This window comes from Mesoplodon mirus (assembly GCF_964341445.2).
Source record: "Mesoplodon mirus genome assembly, chromosome: 7".
Taxonomy (NCBI): domain Eukaryota; kingdom Metazoa; phylum Chordata; class Mammalia; order Artiodactyla; family Ziphiidae; genus Mesoplodon; species Mesoplodon mirus.
In genome coordinates this window covers 25,037,047-25,055,105 of record NC_138983.1, presented here as the reverse complement: position 1 = coordinate 25,055,105, position 18,059 = coordinate 25,037,047, and the positions used below count along the sequence as shown (strand labels likewise).

The 18,059-nt window shown below is 48.8% G+C and overlaps 1 protein-coding gene across 4 annotated transcripts in view; it reads right to left on the bottom strand.

Moving 5' to 3' along the window:
- Positions 1-1,140: 1,140 nt before the first annotated feature.
- Positions 1,141-18,059, bottom strand: part of ELF5 (E74 like ETS transcription factor 5) — a gene marked incomplete at both ends in the record, with an annotated part of 42,045 nt that continues 25,126 nt past the window's right edge. For 2 of the 4 annotated variants that reach the window (XM_082627397.1, XM_082627395.1), the window contains 5 exons: positions 1,141-1,237; positions 1,646-1,841; positions 3,687-3,755; positions 8,466-8,516; positions 12,223-12,456. In XM_082627397.1, the coding sequence (XP_082483523.1) occupies positions 1,141-1,237; positions 1,646-1,841; positions 3,687-3,755; positions 8,466-8,516; positions 12,223-12,456 (647 nt within the window). The remainder of the gene's footprint in view (positions 1,238-1,645; positions 1,842-3,686; positions 3,756-8,465; positions 8,517-12,222; positions 12,457-18,059) is intronic. The other 2 variants (XM_082627398.1, XM_082627396.1) reach the window with 2 other exon arrangements.

Below are 18,059 nucleotides of genomic sequence, written 5' to 3'. Positions count from 1 at the left end.
CTGTATTGTCGTTCAGTGCCTCGTTACATGAGGCTTCCTGCTCTGGGGAAGGAGTTCTAGGGGCAGTTCACCCAGCTGGAGGTCACTAATGGCTCACGTACCAGTGACTGATGAGAAAATGTCAGTGCATACTTTAACTTGTGAACATTCACTGGTGTAAATCCACCTTCACTAATTTTGTCAGGGAAATATGCATTTTAGAACTTGCGTACTCATCGGGTGGGAAGACAAAACGAGAGGCTCATAATTTAATTGGCCATTACAGAGCCATCAAGACATTCCCAGTTCTATAAAGGTGTAACGTCTTGCCCACAGACAGAATCAATGAATTACGATTTTATTGTGTTGAGAACTTGAATCATAGAAACAGAGGTGATTTGGAAATTGATGTAAGCGTCTGTCGACTCTTTGCACATCTGATGCCTCCCACCTAGGAGAAGAGGGGGAATACACTCAGCAAGAATTCAGAATGTGCCTAATTTTGTGTTACTCCAGAAGGATGGCCATGGGAGTTTTGCTGAGTGGCTAAAAAGATGTTCTGGTTAAGAAACTCGCTATTAACCTACGCTAAAGCCAATTATGTACCATCTTGATGGCTTAGCTCCTTTACTAATTAAGAAACCTTTCTATGGAATTTGACTTTAACAATTTAAAATCTACAGTATGTTTGTCTTACCCACATCTCACCCCGTCCTACTATATTAACTACAAACTAATCACTTTTTTTTTTGCTTTGTGAGCTGCCACAGTTAACTATGTGAAAACTTTTGAGCCTTTGGAATGGGAGCACCGGATGAGCCTCTAGTGGCAGAATTGGATCCTTTTTCTCTGAGCAGCACCAGTGGCACAGGGCATTGTGGTTCTGCAGCTCTTCATTAGGGAAGTGATGTTTGATCAGGGTACCACAAAGGATCATCCCCTCCTCCCCTCGGGTAAAAAAAAAAAAAAGGAATTTCTTAAGGGTTGCTGTCATCACCCCCAAGTAGACAACAACAACTCTGAATCCAAATGTAAGCTGAGATGTGGAGAAATTTTATCAGCACGTTTGCAGGCTTTTAAAAAAGTGAACTTTCAATGTCTGTTGCAATCTATTGTTTTAAAAGACAGAAATCCATAAAATGAGTTTGATGATGGAGCAGATCATAGCTTGTCTTCCTGCCACCCGTGTGCGTTTTTTCCAAATTTGTATACTAATCTTCGATCGACCCGTTCCAGAATTCCTGTTTTATAGTAGTACCTGTGAAAGACAGCAGAAGAGGGACGTGAGGAGGGTTCATACCCTGGGAAAACAACAGCACATCAACACGTCCCTCTTTCCTCTCAGGTGACAGGCTGGTCTTTGGTTACCCTGGTATTTTCACACCCTCTTATCAACTTACGCTTAAACCTTTCCCAGTCATCTTGAAGAGCGAACCTCACCATATCTGGTTCAAAACGTGTGTGTGTGTGTGTGTGTGTGTGTGTGTGTGTGTCTGATAGCCTGGCTTCAGAGTGATCCCCGGGGAACACTGCCAAGAATGGAAAGGACGGCGTGTCCGTTTACAAACCCTAATCCCACCTGTACCTAAGAGCCGAAGTGTTGTCTCATGACACTTTTTATATACCTCTGCCTGAAGGCTCACGGCATTTCGTGCTGTTCACTTACCTCAGAGCTCTGCTCAACTTTTCATACGTCATTCTGTCATTTCTCTTCCTTTGTCCCCACATCTTTGCCAGGGCTTCTGATTTAACCACCCGAAAAATACCTTGTTCCCTATCTTCCCATTCCAGAATGCCACAGTTTTCCTCAGGAGATAGAAGCAGGTCTCGCACAAATTCCCATAGGTGAGAGCTCTGGAGGCCTTTAGGGAAGGAAAAAAAGTTAGCTAAAAATTAAAACAGAAAAATTGAAGAGTTGTACAAGTTCTCATGAACCCATGAGAAATGCTCCTTCATGGTTATTTCCCAAAGTGATGACGGAGCGCTCTACTTGGAACCATACCTAGCTGTGAAATGTCCTCTTCTACTAAAGTAATTACAAAGCACACACAGAGACATCCTATTTGCATCGACCAGCAACACTGGCTCACGAACTTTCCCTGCTCTATGGAACTGCCAACTAATTCTACGGAATTAATGAAATGACAGTCGAATGATGTTTTCATTCTTCTTTCTGAAAAGCAGTATGGTTGTACTGAGATCCCATAGCTACAACTGTCTGGCTGGACTAATCCTACAATTATGTTTTGCATGAAAAACTGGTATTTCTCTTGTTCCATTGTGTCATAATTAAGACTGGCTCTGGAGCCTGACTGGCTGGGTTTGGGTCCTGAATTCACCTCTTCTAGCTCTGTAACCAAATCTCTCTAGTTATCTTCTCTCTAAAATGGGTTAGTAAGTGATAAATGGAATATTTATAAATGGAATGGAATATTTACAAATGGAATATTTCCTGCCATATAAATAAACAAAGGATGGCACAGTCATCAATGATTTCAACCCTCCAATGGGAGCCGGTGAGCCCTGAGGCGACTCAGGGCTGAAAAGTTTCCTTGCCATCTAGCAGCCATCAGACTGCAGCCAGTCCCTGCGGTGAGCCCTGAGGAAACTCAGGGTGTGAAAATACAGGATACTGGCCCCAGATAGCTGAGGTGCATATCAAAGGAATGATTTCACTGAGCCCACACTCTTGCATCTTCCCATACCTAGAAAAGCGCTGAATTCCTTAAGTTGAGACATTTGGTTGTCTTTAATTAACAATAATCTTTATGACAGACTCTAGGTCCATCCACCTCACTACAAATAACTCAATTTCGTTTCTTTTTATGGCTAATATTCCATTGTATATATGTGCCACATCTTCTTTATCCGCTCGTCTGTCGATGGACACTTAGGTTGCTTCTGTGTGCTGGCTATTGTAAATAAAGCTGCAATAAACATTGTGGTACATGACTCTTTTTGAATTATGGTTTTCTCAGGGGATATGCTCAGTAATAAAGCAGAAACTAAAACACCATTGTAAAGCAATTATACTCCAATGAAGATGTTAGAAAAACAAAAAACAAAAATCAATAATCTTCTGATGTTCCAATTACCTGCTCTTTGCTGCAAAACTCCGTATCTCCTGGCTCCTCCCCTCGCCTCCTTGGGGCAGTTTCTCAGAGTTACCTGAACCGCTGTCTCCCGGGCTGAAGTCCTCATTTTGCCTCCCAAAAACTTAACTCGCAACTCCCATGTTGTGCATTTTTTAAAGTCAACATAAGAGTACCTACCTCATAGCACAGGTTAGAGGATTATGATTTAATACATGTTAAATGGCTAGAACCAAGCCCAGCAGGCTCGACCCTGTCCTGGGTAGATCTTAGTTCTGGGAAAGCTAACAGAATTGCCAACTCATGGGGTTTCTTTAGTATCATCTCTGAGTACTTCAGTGAGAAGGATTCACAGTAGACCAGGAGAAACAAACCCTTATTCAGAAATTTAACATGGTTAGAACATTACTTTAATTCTCCTAATACCATTTCCAAGTCAAAAGAAAGAAATTGGATTTTGATAACACATAACGGTAATCATCAATTTCTCTGCTATGTTCTTTGGGAAATAACAGGACTCAAACACTGAGTCTCAAAGCTTATTAAAGTAGATTACTTTGTCTCATGAATGGTTTTAAGAAATTACCAATGACAGATGACATCTCTTACACTTACTTGTTCGACTATGACTGTGACAGTCTTGACTTTTGATGCCACTTGTTTTCAAGCAACTGGAAACAGCGTCTGCAACAGAGTGATTTACAGCTGTAGGAAGGAAGCTGGAGGCCACATTCCGACCTCAAATCACACCAAATGAGCAACTATTAATTGAACACCTTTTGGTAGGAGACAGCATGCTGGGCCCTTTGGGAATAATTAGTAGGTTTAAGGAGCGTTTGTATTCAACACTGGGGCCCTACTGTGTGCCAGGTTCTGGGCTCTGAGCTGGAGATAGAAAGTGAACAAGACAGACTTGGTCCCTGCTCACCTCGAGGTTAAGGACTATTGGGCAAGGAAAACACAAGTGAAACACAAATCGCCGTTGCGTTAAGTGTTATGAAGGAAGGAGGCCTTAGACAGAGAACGAGGCGGAGGAAAGCACCTGCTGTAGATGGGGTGGCCAGGGCGAGTCTCCTGGAAGGGAGACACTCACGCTGATGTCAGGAGGTGGGAGGGTGTTCCAGAGGGAAGGAGCAGCATGTGCAAAGCCAAGGGTGGCGACCAGGGAGGCCTGTGGGGTGCCCAGGTGTGGCGGTAGGGGCACCGGGCTGCCGGCAGGTCACGTGGGCACATGGTAAGGACGTAGGATTTTTTGTGTGTGTGTGTGGTACGCGGGCCTCTCACTGCTGTGGCCTCTCCCGTTGCGGAGCACAGGCTCCGGACGCGCAGGCTCAGCGGCCATGGCTCATGGGCCCAGCCGCTCCGCGGCATGTGGGATCTTCCTGGACCGGGGCACGAACCCGTGTCCCCTGCATCGGCAGGCGGACTCTCAACCACTGCGCCACCAGGGAAGCCCAGGACGTGGGATTTTATTCAAAGAGTAAAGCGAAGACTTAGGACTTTAACAAGGTCTACTTTTTAAGAAGATCCCTCTGGCTAGTGTGTGGAGAACAGACTAGAAGGGACACAGGTAAAAGCAAGGAGAGTAGAGCTTGTGAAGAGCAGAAAGCAAGGCGTGACCTCAAGGCTGAGTTAAATTAGAAATCACGCTGTAAGTCTGAGACACTCACGTTGCTGCAAAGTGTATATGATTAAAAAATAAAAGGTAGGGCTTCCCTGGTGGCGCAGTGGTTGAGAGTCTGCCACACCACTGCCCAGGGGGGCCTGTCTCAGTGCCAGTGGGTCTTGTCACTCCCTGGCGTGACATCCTGCAGTGGTACCCTGTGGTCTCCCGCGCAGAGGCTGCCACGTTAGTCAGGCCTTTCACACATGGACCTCCACCCAGTTCTCCAGGCTTATCCTTTGCTGCTCCCCAACTTCGTCCCTCCTTTGGGTCAGATGGTCCCAATGGGGCTTGACTTTCTCCTGATTCCTTTGCACATGCTTCCCGCTTCCCACTTCCACCCAGCTGACCCCGCTCTCACAAAACCTCGTCAGGAAGTCTTCTCGGAACTCACCCTCTGGGTTAGAGCCCTCTCTGTCCCATAGCACCTGCGTGTTCCTCAGTGTTCCAGCATTGGTCCCTTTCTACCTCTACCGTAGAGGTCCATCTCGTCCGTTGTTCATGTGTACTAACAGCTGATATTAATGGAGCGCTTACTAAGTGCCAAGTGCTTGTAAGGGCTTCACATACAGTATCTCATTTAATACCTGCCACGACCCTGTGTGGTATAATCGCTATTTCCATGTATTGAGGAGCAACTGAAGCCCACAGAGTTTAAGAATTTCATCCAGAGAGGTGGAGCCAGGACTTGAACCCAGAGCAGTTCCGTTTTAAAGCAGATGTTCACAATTCCTGCTTCAGCATGTCTTTCATGGCAGGTGTTCAATAGATACTTAAAGAATAATTATTAAAGTTTGTTGAGTGTTTGCTACTGCCAGGTGCTCACCCAATCTCGCCCACCTTTATGATGCACGTTTCTTACTCTCCCATTTTACGTATAAGAAAACAGAGGTGTCGAGTGGCTGGGTGTCTCCCTGGAGGTCCTTCACTCACGGGCTCACGAGTGCTGAGGCACAGTGTACTCTCTGCAGCAGGCATGGGACGGACATCACGAAACAGGTCCCAGGCTCTCCTCTCAGGGGACTTGCACCCAAGTGGGAAGGAACGTCCAGTGAGCAAACACGGCCTATTTCAGTTGGTGATAAATGCCATGGAGAGGAATGCAGCGGGGTGGGAGAATAGAGGTCATGGTGAAGGGGCTGAACGATGTTGCAACTGTAATAAGAGCAAACAGACAAAGCTCTCAGACAAGAAGATGCCTGAGCAGAACGGAGCGAGCCCTGGCGATGTCTGGGGAGCCCGATCCAGGTCATGTGCCTGCCCGACGTCGGAGCTGAGATCACATGTGAACAGTCCGGCACCAGGGCCCCCAGCCCTAATAATTGCCGTGCATCATTCTCTGGAACAAACAATGACATGAATGTGTGACTTCAACTCTCGGGGTCCCTTCGGCCTCTCCTCCACCCTTTCCTACATTACGGCCTGGAATTGTATTGATGTGGGAAAACAGGCCCATGCACACGGGCCAAGCCACAGTGAATGCTCAGGTGAGATCAGCTGACAGTGAGGTTGCCGCCACGTAGAGAGAGGTGAATGCAGGTGAGCAGGTGAGCAGGGCTGACGGCCGGTTGATCAAGACCGAGAAAGGGTTCTGCCCTCCTATCTGATCCAATGTCACGCTCTGCGGCATCACCTGCAGAGAAGACCTGGCCACTGTTTTAATTTAATCTTTTAAGAAGAGAGAAAACAAATGGAGTCGTCAAGACAAACACAGGCGAATTATTAACTGGTGACCAGACAACAAGCTCTCTCTGAAATGCCAAAATGGCAAGAAGTGGAAGAGTCACCCTTTTAATTTTGATGCTTTCTCCGCGTGCTTTGGATGGAAGAGATTTGGCTTGATGAGGTGAACACAGGATGGGTCAGCACGAGGCAGGGCTGTGGGGATGGTGGGAGTTTCCCCTTGTGGGTCTTGCCAGAGATAAATAACCCTGTTTTATCTGTTCCTAGTCCTCAGCGGTGGCTTTGAGGGTAGTCACGGCTCGGCTTGGGTGGAGACCTTGCTTGGCGGGTGGTGGGGTGAGGGTGTTAGTGGGGGCAGAGGGGCTGAAGCCATCAGTGTGTGGCCACGTTGAGGCAGCTTCCCAGATCCAAATGTCCCCAAGGTCAGTCTGAGGTGGTGGCAGCGGCAGTACCCTGAACCCTGACCCAAACTTCTCTCCGGAGGTCCACAGTGCTCTGGGGGGGGGCAGCTCCCTGTCTCACAACGGTCTTCATCTTCAATGTGCCCCTGCAGCTGGGCTGTGCCTGCCGCAGGGCGAGTGGGGACATGGCCCGGGCTCTCTGCTGTCTGTGGGATTTGGAGAGGTTTGGTTGCCTTGAAACTGGAGACTGTTAAAATGTGGCCAAAGGATATGGTCTCAGTCATTGATTGAAATCGTGGTCCGCTGTCCTCCAGAAGCTGGGTGGAGGCTGGTGTGGCAGTTTCTGAATCGAGCTTATCACATGCACGTCCCCATGATGCTAGCAGTCCAGCCATGGAGCCTGCACCCCGTGCCAGGAGCCGGAGATGCCCAGCAGCAAAGCCAGGCCCGTAGGCTTTGTCCTCTGGTGCTTCTGCAGTGGAGGTGGGGAGGGTGTGGAGAGGAGAGACCAAGTGCAGAGGGGCTGGGGTACTTCACTCGGGCCAGTTCTGATGGTTTCCTAGCTTGTCGGGCCTGGGCCCCTTCAGCAGGTACTGAGTTGAAAATCTCCTGTTCTCTGAACCATTGTGGAGCTGGGCCCAGACCCAGAGGAGTCCTGAGTCTTAGGTTTCAACTGAGTGGACAGCAGAGTGAACAGCAGGGTCTGGGAGCATGCGTGCATGTGTGTATGCACCTGTGGGCATGTGGTGAAGGACACAGCGTATAAGAGCATAGACTTTGAGAAGATGAGTTGGAATCTCAGCTCGGCACTGACTTATAACTCGTAACTTGTGAGTTAGAGCACCTCCAGTTTCCTCAGATGCAAATGGGGATAACATTACTATCTAACAAAGTTATCATGAGGATTAAATAAGTTAATGTAGGTAGAGTACTTGGCCTGGCACCGCGCTGGGCACATAGTAAGGGCTTCACACACACTAACAGTAGCTATTAATCTTATAGCTATTTAACATGAATGGGAACACTGCTTGAAGCCCCAGGCTGCTACTTTGTCCTAGTTGGCCAGGCCCCGGAGCCAGGACCTTGGCGTGGGTCTCAGTAACTAAGAGCAATCATCATCATCATCATCTTTAAAAAATGAAAGCTACAAAGTTCCCTTTCTTAAACCTTCTCCATCTGCAGAAGTGAAACCGTGAGTGTTAATTTTCAGAAGCAACAAGGCCATTTGAGATCCTCCATTACCTTATAATTATAAACGTGACCTGCTTAGTGAGCTCAGGTTCTTTGTAGACATTATCAAACACAAGGCCTCTAATGGTTAGTAATTATGATGATTACTGCTAAAGGGTACCAGTATTTGGAGCATCTACGCTGCTGGCACAGGCCAGGCACTTTGTATGTCCTGTTACCTGAACTCACAACCCAGCGAGTGTCTCACCATTTTATAGACAAGGAAACTGAGTCTGGGGGAGGTTAAGGAAGCCACAGACTTGCTCTGTCCACCGCGTTTCTCCTGCCATCTTCTCCTAGCCTTTACTGTTTCAGGTCATCAGACGTTGAGTGTGGTCCCACAAGAACATCATTCAAGCCCATGTGCCCAACAATAGCCTCAACACGGCCGCGGGCAGCTTGAACTCAGTTACTTACAGTCTTTGATGGTGGCCTTGGTCTCTTCAGGGTCATTAAAAAAGGAGTAACCTGGGAAAGAAAAAGAAATCCACAAACCATGGCATACAATCCTGGTTTCCCCAGCCAGGCCAGGAGGGGAGGTACTGGGGAGAAGGGGAGCCACCGTGCCCCCTGCAGGGTACTTTTATTTCAGAAGGAACCTTGGAGACCACCTGGCCTTTATAGGGCCACCCTATAAAGCCACCCCTGAGAGATGTAATCTCCTTGTTTTTTTTTTTTTTTTTTTTTTTTTGGCTGCCCTGTGAGGCTTGCGGGATCTTAGTTCCCTGATCAGGGATCGAACCAGGCCCCAGCAGTGAAAGCACTGGGTCGTAACTACTGGACCGCCGAGGAATTCCTCAATCTCCTTGGTTTTTTTGTTTTTTTTTGTTTTTTTGCGGTACGCGGGCCTCTCACTGTTGTGGCCTCTCCTGTTGCGGAGCACAGGCTCCAGACGCGCAGGCTCAGCGGCCATGGCTCACAGGCCCAGCCGCTCCGCGGTATGTGGGATCTTCCTGGACCGGGGCACGAACCCGTGTCCCCTGCATCGGCAGGTGGACTCTCAACCACTGCGCCACCAGGGAAGCCCAATCTCCTTGTTTTTAAAGGCCACCTGGAGAGAGCCCTGGGCCACACATCCCAGCAGCTTCTAGGCTTTTCTGAGTGGGCACTGGGAGTGAATTCTTGCTTGGGATCAGGAGGCCTGGGCTCTGAGCTGGGCCGAATCACTGACCCCTGTGCAGACTTGCCCAGTCACCCTTTCTCCGGGCTCGTGTTCCTTACTGGCAACATGTGATAAAAACACCCCTGCCCTCCCTGTTGGCTCTCAGAGTCTATGATCTGGGATGTGACCTCTAATCCCTTGGGGATTTGAACGCCTGTTGCATGCGGGTCAAAGAGAAAAATGGACACGGGAGGCTGCAAGAAATGCAGAACCCGACATGAGGATTCAAAGGAGTCTGGAGACGGTCGGGGCCTCGGTGGTCTCTGAAGGGTGGGGCGAATCAAGAGTTTCAGATCACATTTTCACGTAGCAGCACAGGCCAAAGGACATCAGCTTTCTAACTTGGTGTCCAACGTGAGGACTAGTTCTCATTTACTGAGAAGACAGGAACAGGGCAGGGTTGTGACTTGATTCCTAGGGCCGTTGGTTCTAGGAATGATTGGTTCTGGTCAGCCACGCACTCTCTTCCCTCTTCCCGAGAACAGGAGGGGGTGATGGGGAATCTTCCTCTCCTGTGCTGGGAGAGCCTCCTCTGCCCTCCACCTCTCCGGCCGACTTCGCCTTCCAGAGACCAGGGTCCTCATGCTTTACGGCCCTTCAATCCTACTGCAGCACCTGCTGAACCAGACAGCACGCTGGGCATAGAACCCCCTTTAACTCCTCTCCCGGCTAAAACTTGCTCTGTGTCATTTTCTGCCAGAGCCCTAATCTATGGGGTAATATAAGGCCTAAACTGGGGAATAACTAGTTAACATACAATTTATTGTCCAAACAGGGACACTTTTGAGAAGGAAAGACAGGATAATGGGTGAAGGCACCATGTCCTGAGCAAATTGGGACACTGGAAACTTTGGTCACAATACATGTATTTCAATCACTTTAATGAGGAACATTAAAGGGGGAATTTGAGGACAGAGCAGGTTGATGGAATAGATCATCTTACTGATCAACAGGATAACTGCCCTGGCCCATAGAGTCCCTGAGAGTCCACCTTTGGAGGTAGCTTTGTGACTCCAGGGATTCCTTAGAATAAGAAGAGGCAACTTGTGGCCTGCTTAAAAAACAGTTGGATTTTAGCTTATTTGTTCTGCACAGACTTTGAGGTAATGGGACCAGGGATAGGTATTTTTTGATGTAACAGTTGCCAGGAACGGAAGTGCCCGAGGCGGGAGATCCCAGCACAGGGGCTGCTGGGCCTGGAGACCAAACGTGATTGACTTGACGTTCTGCCGAGGCTGGCGGTGCCAAGCTGAATCTTTTCTCAGGATGGAATACTCATCTCCGTGGCCCTGGGGTTCTCGTGCAAGGCTGTCCCCTTGGGATGGTTCTGAATGGAGCCCCCAGCTCCTCCCTGAGCCTCTGTGATTTGCTCAGACTTGCCTCCTTTCAGGGAAGGCCCGCTGAGTGGAGGTCACTGCTCCTGGCAGGTCAGTGTCACTGGCGATAATCAAGCAGAGACTGGATAACAGTGGACAGCATGTCTGTTTGTCCCTTCCTCACCCCAGGGGGCTATGGCTCCCAGGGCAGAAACCAAGCAGTGCCTGAGAGCCCCCATCCTTAGCTTTCCTGCTCTCAGGCACCCGTGATGGGGGAGATCAAGGGGAGGGCAAAGAATCATAGAGCGGGAAGGTACTCTGTGGGTTTCCACCCAAATAGGAATCCCTGCCACGGCACTGCCATCAAGCAGGGGGCTATTAGATTGCTTGGTTATCTCCAGTGATGGGGAGCTTCCTACCTTAGGTATCTTTTAAAGCCACCTTTTAGTTAATTAATTAATTAATTAAAGATTTTTTTTGATGGGGACCATTTTTTTAAAGTTTTTATTGAATTTGTTACAATAGTGCCTCTGTTTTATGTTTCGGTTTTTTGGCTGCAAGGCACTTGGGATCCTAGCTCCCCAACCAGGGATCGAACCCATACCCCCTGCATTGGAAGGCGAAGTTTTAACCACTGGACCACGAGGCAAGTCCCCTGAAGCTGCCTTTTTAAAAAAAGGTGCTAACTTTTAGAAAAGTCTTTCTTAAAATTGAGCTGAGATGTGTTTATTTTTTAAAATTTCTGCCTCTTGGTTATATTCATGATGACAAAAACAGTTGCCAGTCATTGTATTTGCATCCTTATTTGCTGTGCCAGATAATGTTTCACTGAATCCTGTCAAGAAGCCCGGGGAGGTGTGTATCATAACCCCACCACAGAGGCGAGACAGTGGAGATTCAGAGAGGTTAAGCCATTTGCCAGAGGCCCTGCGGCTCCAAAGTGTGAGAGCCAGGGTTGGAGCAAAGGTCTTTCTGATCTCACAGTCCTTGTTTTGTACTGACTTTCCATGAATCAGCCCTGTTGACCTTGGAGAAGTCACTTAACCATTCAGGACCTCAGTTCCTTTCTCTGTGATATGGGGATACAGAATTGTATGTTCTCAAAAAATGCTTCCGGGTTTAAAAAACCTGTCCAGCAACATTCTACTCTTGCAGGGCATGTTGGTGTTAAATAATGCTACTGGGGCCACCTTGTGGCCATTCGATCCTTGACCATTAGGAATGTGATAAAAGGAAATGGCAATTAGTCGGACCCCTCTGGAAACAGGGAAGGGAAAGGGTCTAGTTAATCTTCTTCTTCTGCTTAATAAAATGTCAAGCAGAAGTCTCTTTTTGTCCACGCTTTATGGTTAACAATCTTTATGAACATAATAGTTTGTTGTATCAGCCTGGTTCCTGGGTGGTCCTTGAACGTGTTTTAGTTTTCTTTTTCTTTCTTTCTTCTTCTCTTTTTAAAAAAATGTACTCAGCTTGCTTCCTTGTAACTCACTCTGTTTTACCTCCAATCTCTGATTCTAGCATGCTAGAGCTTCTGGGTACAGAAAGGTCTGGTTAGCAGGGGATTTGGTTTAACAGAGAGTTAGTTGCAGTTAATAAAATTTCGCCATGTGAGTCATATGGTAGGGAAGGACTTCAGAGGTCATTTGGTCCCAATACCGGGCCCCTGTCCTCAAAGCCCAGCCCTCTTGGCACTGACCTTGCGAGCGCATGTTCTGGAGGATGAAGTACAGGTACTCCCCGCAGACACCAGCTGCCTCGATGAACTCCTCCTGTGTCATACTGCACAGCTGCAGGCCGCTGATGTTGAAGTGGCAAAAGGAGATGCAGTTGGCATCCAGCTTATACTGGTCGCAGCAGAACTGGAGCCATTCCCAGACGTGGCGCTTCGTCCAGTACTCAGGGTGGACAGACGTCCAGTAGGAGTCACAGGCTGCACCAGGAAGAGACAAGTGAGGGATGACAGCCAGGAGAGGATTAGAAGTCCCTCGAAGGAGGCTCTAGTTTTACTAACATCCTCATCCTCTGTCCAATGAGTTGAAGGGGCCTCCAGCCCTGGGTTGTTCTGCTGGGGTCCTGGTCACCTTCTGTCCTGCAGCGAAAACCAGAGGGGACTGGATCCTACGAGTGACCTTCCTGGCAGAAGAGGGAATGACGGGGTGAGAGACCTGGTCCTGGCTAGGGAGCGCCTTGAAAGGGGGGAACTAGGGGAGAAGGAAAGAAAAAGTCCCTTCAGGTATTTGGTTTCAGACAACAGGACATCAAGAGCATAGCCTTTAGAGCCCGACAGGCCTGGATTCAAATCCTGGTTCTGCTGCTTTCTACTTGGGCAAGATCCATAGATATTTAAGCCTCAGTTTCCTCATCTGTAAAATGGGGATAATATGCTCCACTCACAGGGCTGTTCTGGAGTTTGTGGTTAATGCCTATAAACTATATGGTGCATAGAAAATTATCAGTCAATTCAATACTTATTATTGGGTTGGCCAAAAAGTTCATTCAGGTTTTTCCATGCCATCTTACAGAAAAACCTCAACGAAATTTTTGGTCAACCAAAACAAATACCTGTGGTGTGCCAGGCACCATCCGAGGCTGATCTGATTCCCTCTGCTGTTATGGAAAGCTGCCCAGCACTGGCTATAGGTTTGTGTGCTGCCCCTGGCCATCTTGTGCTGCGGGCCTTGGGTTGCTGAAATGTTGCCCAAGCATCTGGCAGACCTTGGATGACCAGAGCAGGCTCCTCCAGGGGAAGGGGGAGGTGGAAGCGTTGGTTATATTGTTGTTCTTGTGTTTTTGGTGCTGTTTTGAGGAATTTCTATCCAGAGGGCAGATTCCCTTCACTCCTTCAGTGAAGGTCCCTATGCCCCAGACAGAGGTGTGTGCCATCCTGTCTGGGAGGCTGAGAGGAGGCTGTGCCTAACCCAGGGGCAGAGATGGGTGCTCAACAGACTGTCCCAATGCCAGGAGAAACCGAAAGGGTGGCAGATCTGCTATGGAAGATGTGAGGTACCAGGTCCTGGGTCAGGTAGTCTGACATAAACAATTCCTGCCATTGCCATTGTACTCATTCATTCATTCATTCATTCAAAAAGCTTCAGTTTCCTCATCAGTAAAATGGGGACAATGATAGCACCTACATCATAGGGTTGGTCTGTGGATTAAATGAGTTAATACATGTAAAAGTATTTAGGGTACTTAGAACAGAGTCTAGAAGATTACCACTGAACACCTTCTATTTGTGAAGCAACAAATTTTGAGCTGAGACTTCATGATGAATGGGAGGTTTGGTCCCTGTCCCCCAGGAGGTCACAGATGAGGAGGCTGAGGGTCATGGAAGTCTTGCCCAAGATCCCACAGCCAGTGTGGGGTAGAGGTGGGATGTGAACCCCAGTCTGAACTTGAAAGCCATTACTCTTTCTGTTCCATCATGCTGGTCCTCAGAGGTCAGCACAGAGAAGAGATCAGACAGTGGAGGCAGACACAGAGCCAGAGAGAAGGAGAAGGGCTGAGGAGAAAGGCAGGGAGCAGAGGCAGGCGGGGGTGACTGGCTCAGGCTGTGTGGACGACAGAAAGTGTCCCTCACGAGTTACACCCCACAGTGCACGGCAGCGAGGCTGTTATGATTCCTCCTTTAAATGCCGCATTGGCTGCCCCTGTCACCAAAGGAACTGTGGCGCTTCTAATCCCAGGCGGGGAGATGGCTTCTCTGCCCCTAAGCACCCCCTGTGTATTGGCCAGGCTGCTATGTGCCCTGGTCTACATCAGCTCTACTTCCTCGGATTTCCCCCTAAAACGTAGAGGCCTTCCAGAAATCTCTTTTCCCACCGTGAAGTGGATTGAGGTCAAACTTGAACACTAGGTTTGCTGTAGACTTGAGTCCTTGGACTCTTTAATCAATAGAAATTGATAAGAGGCCAGACGAGGAATTCAGGCAAGGCTTTCTTGGGACTTGTGCTGCAGCACGAGGGGGTGAGAACAAGAAACAAATGCCCTTGCTTGATCCCCGAGGAGGGTCAACCTGGTCCCTTAAACAGGGGGAGGGTGGGGCGAATTAGTGGGTCAGGCGGGAGGGGCGGCTTAGGTGGCCTGTCCACCCCCGTGGTGGAGCTGAGCACAGGCATCACGTGCAGGACCCTGCTTTTGCTCCGGCGCCTCAGAAGTGGCAGTTGGATTTTGGCCTTTTTGTATCTTATTATTCATCATTTGCCCCAACTGCACATGTGTGCAGTTATTTTTAGTCCCACATAATGTTTTTCATTGGTATTTTGTTGTTGGAGGACACGTTTGTCCAGGTGCCAGCACTGCTGCAAAGGGTCCCAGGTCCCAGATCTCAGGTTTGTTTAAATTTAGGGTTTTAATCAGAACTCTATATGTGTGTGAGTCAAAGAGTTGATATCCGGCTGGGATGGTGGAGGCTGATGTTGTGGCCTCTACCTGCTGGATGAGGAGGGGCCCCCATCACCCACTGGGGGTGCCAGGGTCTCCTGGGAACACCTGGCGGCCCTTCCCCCTTCTGGCCTGTGTTTTCACGTGCCGAGTTCTGGCTGGAGTAAACCCGGGGCCTCCACTTCCCTGGTATTCCCACGAGAGATGTTTATGAGCCTTGAAATTCTTTCTCCCTGGGTCCCGAGCTGAGCCCCGCCGGAGATGCCTATCGGGGCGCTGCCCTTGCCAGGCACACTTCATTTCTTTCCGTGGAGAGCGTGCGCCAAGTCTCCGAGCCCCTCCCCTCTCTCTTCCACCCCCAAGTCATTTTCTTTGGCTCTGGGACACGGCCACGGCCATGTTGTTTCTGGAGGCCAGCGGGGGCCTAAGGGATTCGGAGAAGTGTCACTGACCCTGGGAAGGTGTCGCTGGCGCAGCCTCCGTCCCCTCGGCTCTCTCTCCTCGGCAGCTTCCCCGCAGAGCAGGCTTCGTGTGCGGCTCCGGCCCGCCCCCCGGGGAGGCCAGAGCCAGGGCCAAGCACGGCAGGCTCCCAGCGGAGTCCTTCCCGAGCGCGAGCAGAGTAGCTGTTCTCAGCCAGGTGGAGGGCGAAGCGCCAGCATGGAGGGAAGCCTTTTGGCTGTGGTGTGGTTCCGCGGTCCTGATCCCACAGGGGTGAGGAAGGCCTGCTCCCTCCTCCTCAACACCGCCCCCAGCCCTCCCGCAGCATTGCCCCCAGCTCAAAGTCTTTGCACAGGCGCCTCTGGTCACCTAGGGTGCGGTCCCCACCTGTCCTCTAAGTAATTGCTGCTGGTCCTCAAGACCCAGCTCACTGCCCCTCTCAGGGAGGCTTGCTGTCGCACAGGGGCGTGGCCAGCTCTGCTTCTTCACCCTGAGTCAGCAGGGCGGGGAGCCCGCCTGGCCCCCTGTGGGTGTTCCGGAGGTGAAATGACCAGCCAGGGGACTGTCACTTACTATCTTCACTTCACAGGGAGGAAACTGAAGTTCTGAGAGGTTACGTGACTCAGGCCACGCAGCTGGTCGGTAAGGGGGTTAGGCCTCCACCAGCTCTTCCACCTCTGGACGTGGGAAGTTTGCATCACCTTTGCCTCACTCTTCTTGGTTGACAAGGACCAGACTGGACACACATCTGGAAGACTGACTCAACAATTCCGATGAAGGTGTATATATATAAAAATATATGCACATAGTTTATATAAATATTTATATAGTGTATGTGTTGTTATATATTTTACATATTACGTGTATTTATTTATATATATTACATATATAATATGTACGTATATAATCTAGGTTTGAAAAATCAGAAGAAGGATAGAGAGACTGATGGTGACAGTGTTTGAATGACATGGAGACCCTTTCACTACTCGGAAGAGATGAACTCAGGGAAAATAAAAGACAGGGTGATACACCCAGAGAACATATTATCTTTAACAGGTCGTATTGCCTGGAAATGTAAAGTGTTGTCTCAATGTGCCTACTCTTCACAAAATAATTTAGACTTTTTGGAGAAGCTGAGCCATGAGGCCCTTCTGCCTACGTTTACCAGTTGGGTACAGACGATGTCCTGTACCTGGTAGACTTAATCCAAAGGTCCGCAGGCCACGATTAAACAGCAGCCTTGGCCAGCTCCTTTGAAGTCGGAAGGAGGTCAGGACACTTGTTTAAGGGCTAGCTGCACTGGGAAGAAGAATTAAGGGGCTAAAGGGAGTTTTCAGCAATTCTGGGGGGAAATGCTCACAACCGATGCTATAACCTGGGATGCAGTGAACTTTGGAGGGAGGCCTTAAGTTGTGGAGCTGGCTGGCACACTCAGATTCCCACAGGGTCAACAGGTTATGTCCATGCCCAGAGTGGCCCCCAATGGGGACAGTGGGAATGGGCAAGTTCATGCCGAGTGGACAGTGGTGGCCCAGCTCCAATTGGTTGTTGCCAGGCAGGAAGGTGGGCCCTGTGTTACCAAGCCCAGATTGTTAGGTGAAATCTCATGATTTTTAAGTGCTGACTTATTTAATTTTTAAAAACCACTCTGAGGGTCAGTCAAAACTCTTCCACAGGCTGGCTCACTCCTGGCAGTGACTTTGGGAGGAAGAACTTCACAAGCTTCTGGACGGTTGTCTCCTTCAAGACTACTGTTTACAGCAGGCATGCTAAGGCTTTTAAACTTTTTTAGTCGAACAGTATTTTCTTCAAATTGAAACTTCTCTGGAAAAAAGCAGTGCTGCTTTGCTGGGAGTTAGGGGAAGGTACTATATGGCTTCCCCTCCTTAGCCCCAGAAGGCTCCTTGAAAATCACTGTTCTAGAACTTGAAACCAGGGCTCCTGTTATTTGGATTCCCCCTAAAAGCTGAAAGGGTGTGTGATCTCATACTTAGTGGTCCTGCCTCCTAGGGACTCTAAGAGGGTCTCCAAGGGCATCTGTATGCCCTCCAAGGGCATCTGTTTCTTGTTCTCACTCCCTCAGCAAAATGGGAATACTAGGACGTACCCCATAATGCTGTTAAAAAGATGAAGTGAATCAATACATGGAAAGTGCTTGGAAAAGGACAGGCAGGTAGTAAGTGCCCATTAAATACCACCCATTTATACTTGTTAATATCAGAGCTTCTCATACCACTACGTTAATTGCGTTTCCTCAACTTGTTAGCTGTGCAATCCTAACAAAGTCTCCTAACCTCTCTGGACCTCAGCCTCCTTCATCTATAAAACAGGAAGAATAATAGTGCCTACCTCTTAGGGAGTTTGCTATGAAATGGAAGAGAAATGATGCATGTAAAGAGCTTAGCCCAGTTATCTAAACGACAGGAAGCTTTCCATATGTCACTTGTAATTAGTTATTATTTTGGGATGACATTTGTTCTCAGGGAAATGAGGCCATCTCCACCGGGGCCTCAGTGTAGCTGAGGAACAAGCAGAACAAAGCAACCCAAAACTCAGTGAGAGCGAGGCAGACAGTTTGGGTCAGAGGAGGCCTGAGTTAGACTGACTGGACCATGATTAGCATGATTTATTAGCATTGGGAATTGGGAAAGTCTTTTGCCTGGAGCAGTGCTGAAGAGGCCAGTGAGTGGACTGGATAGCACCGGGTACCAT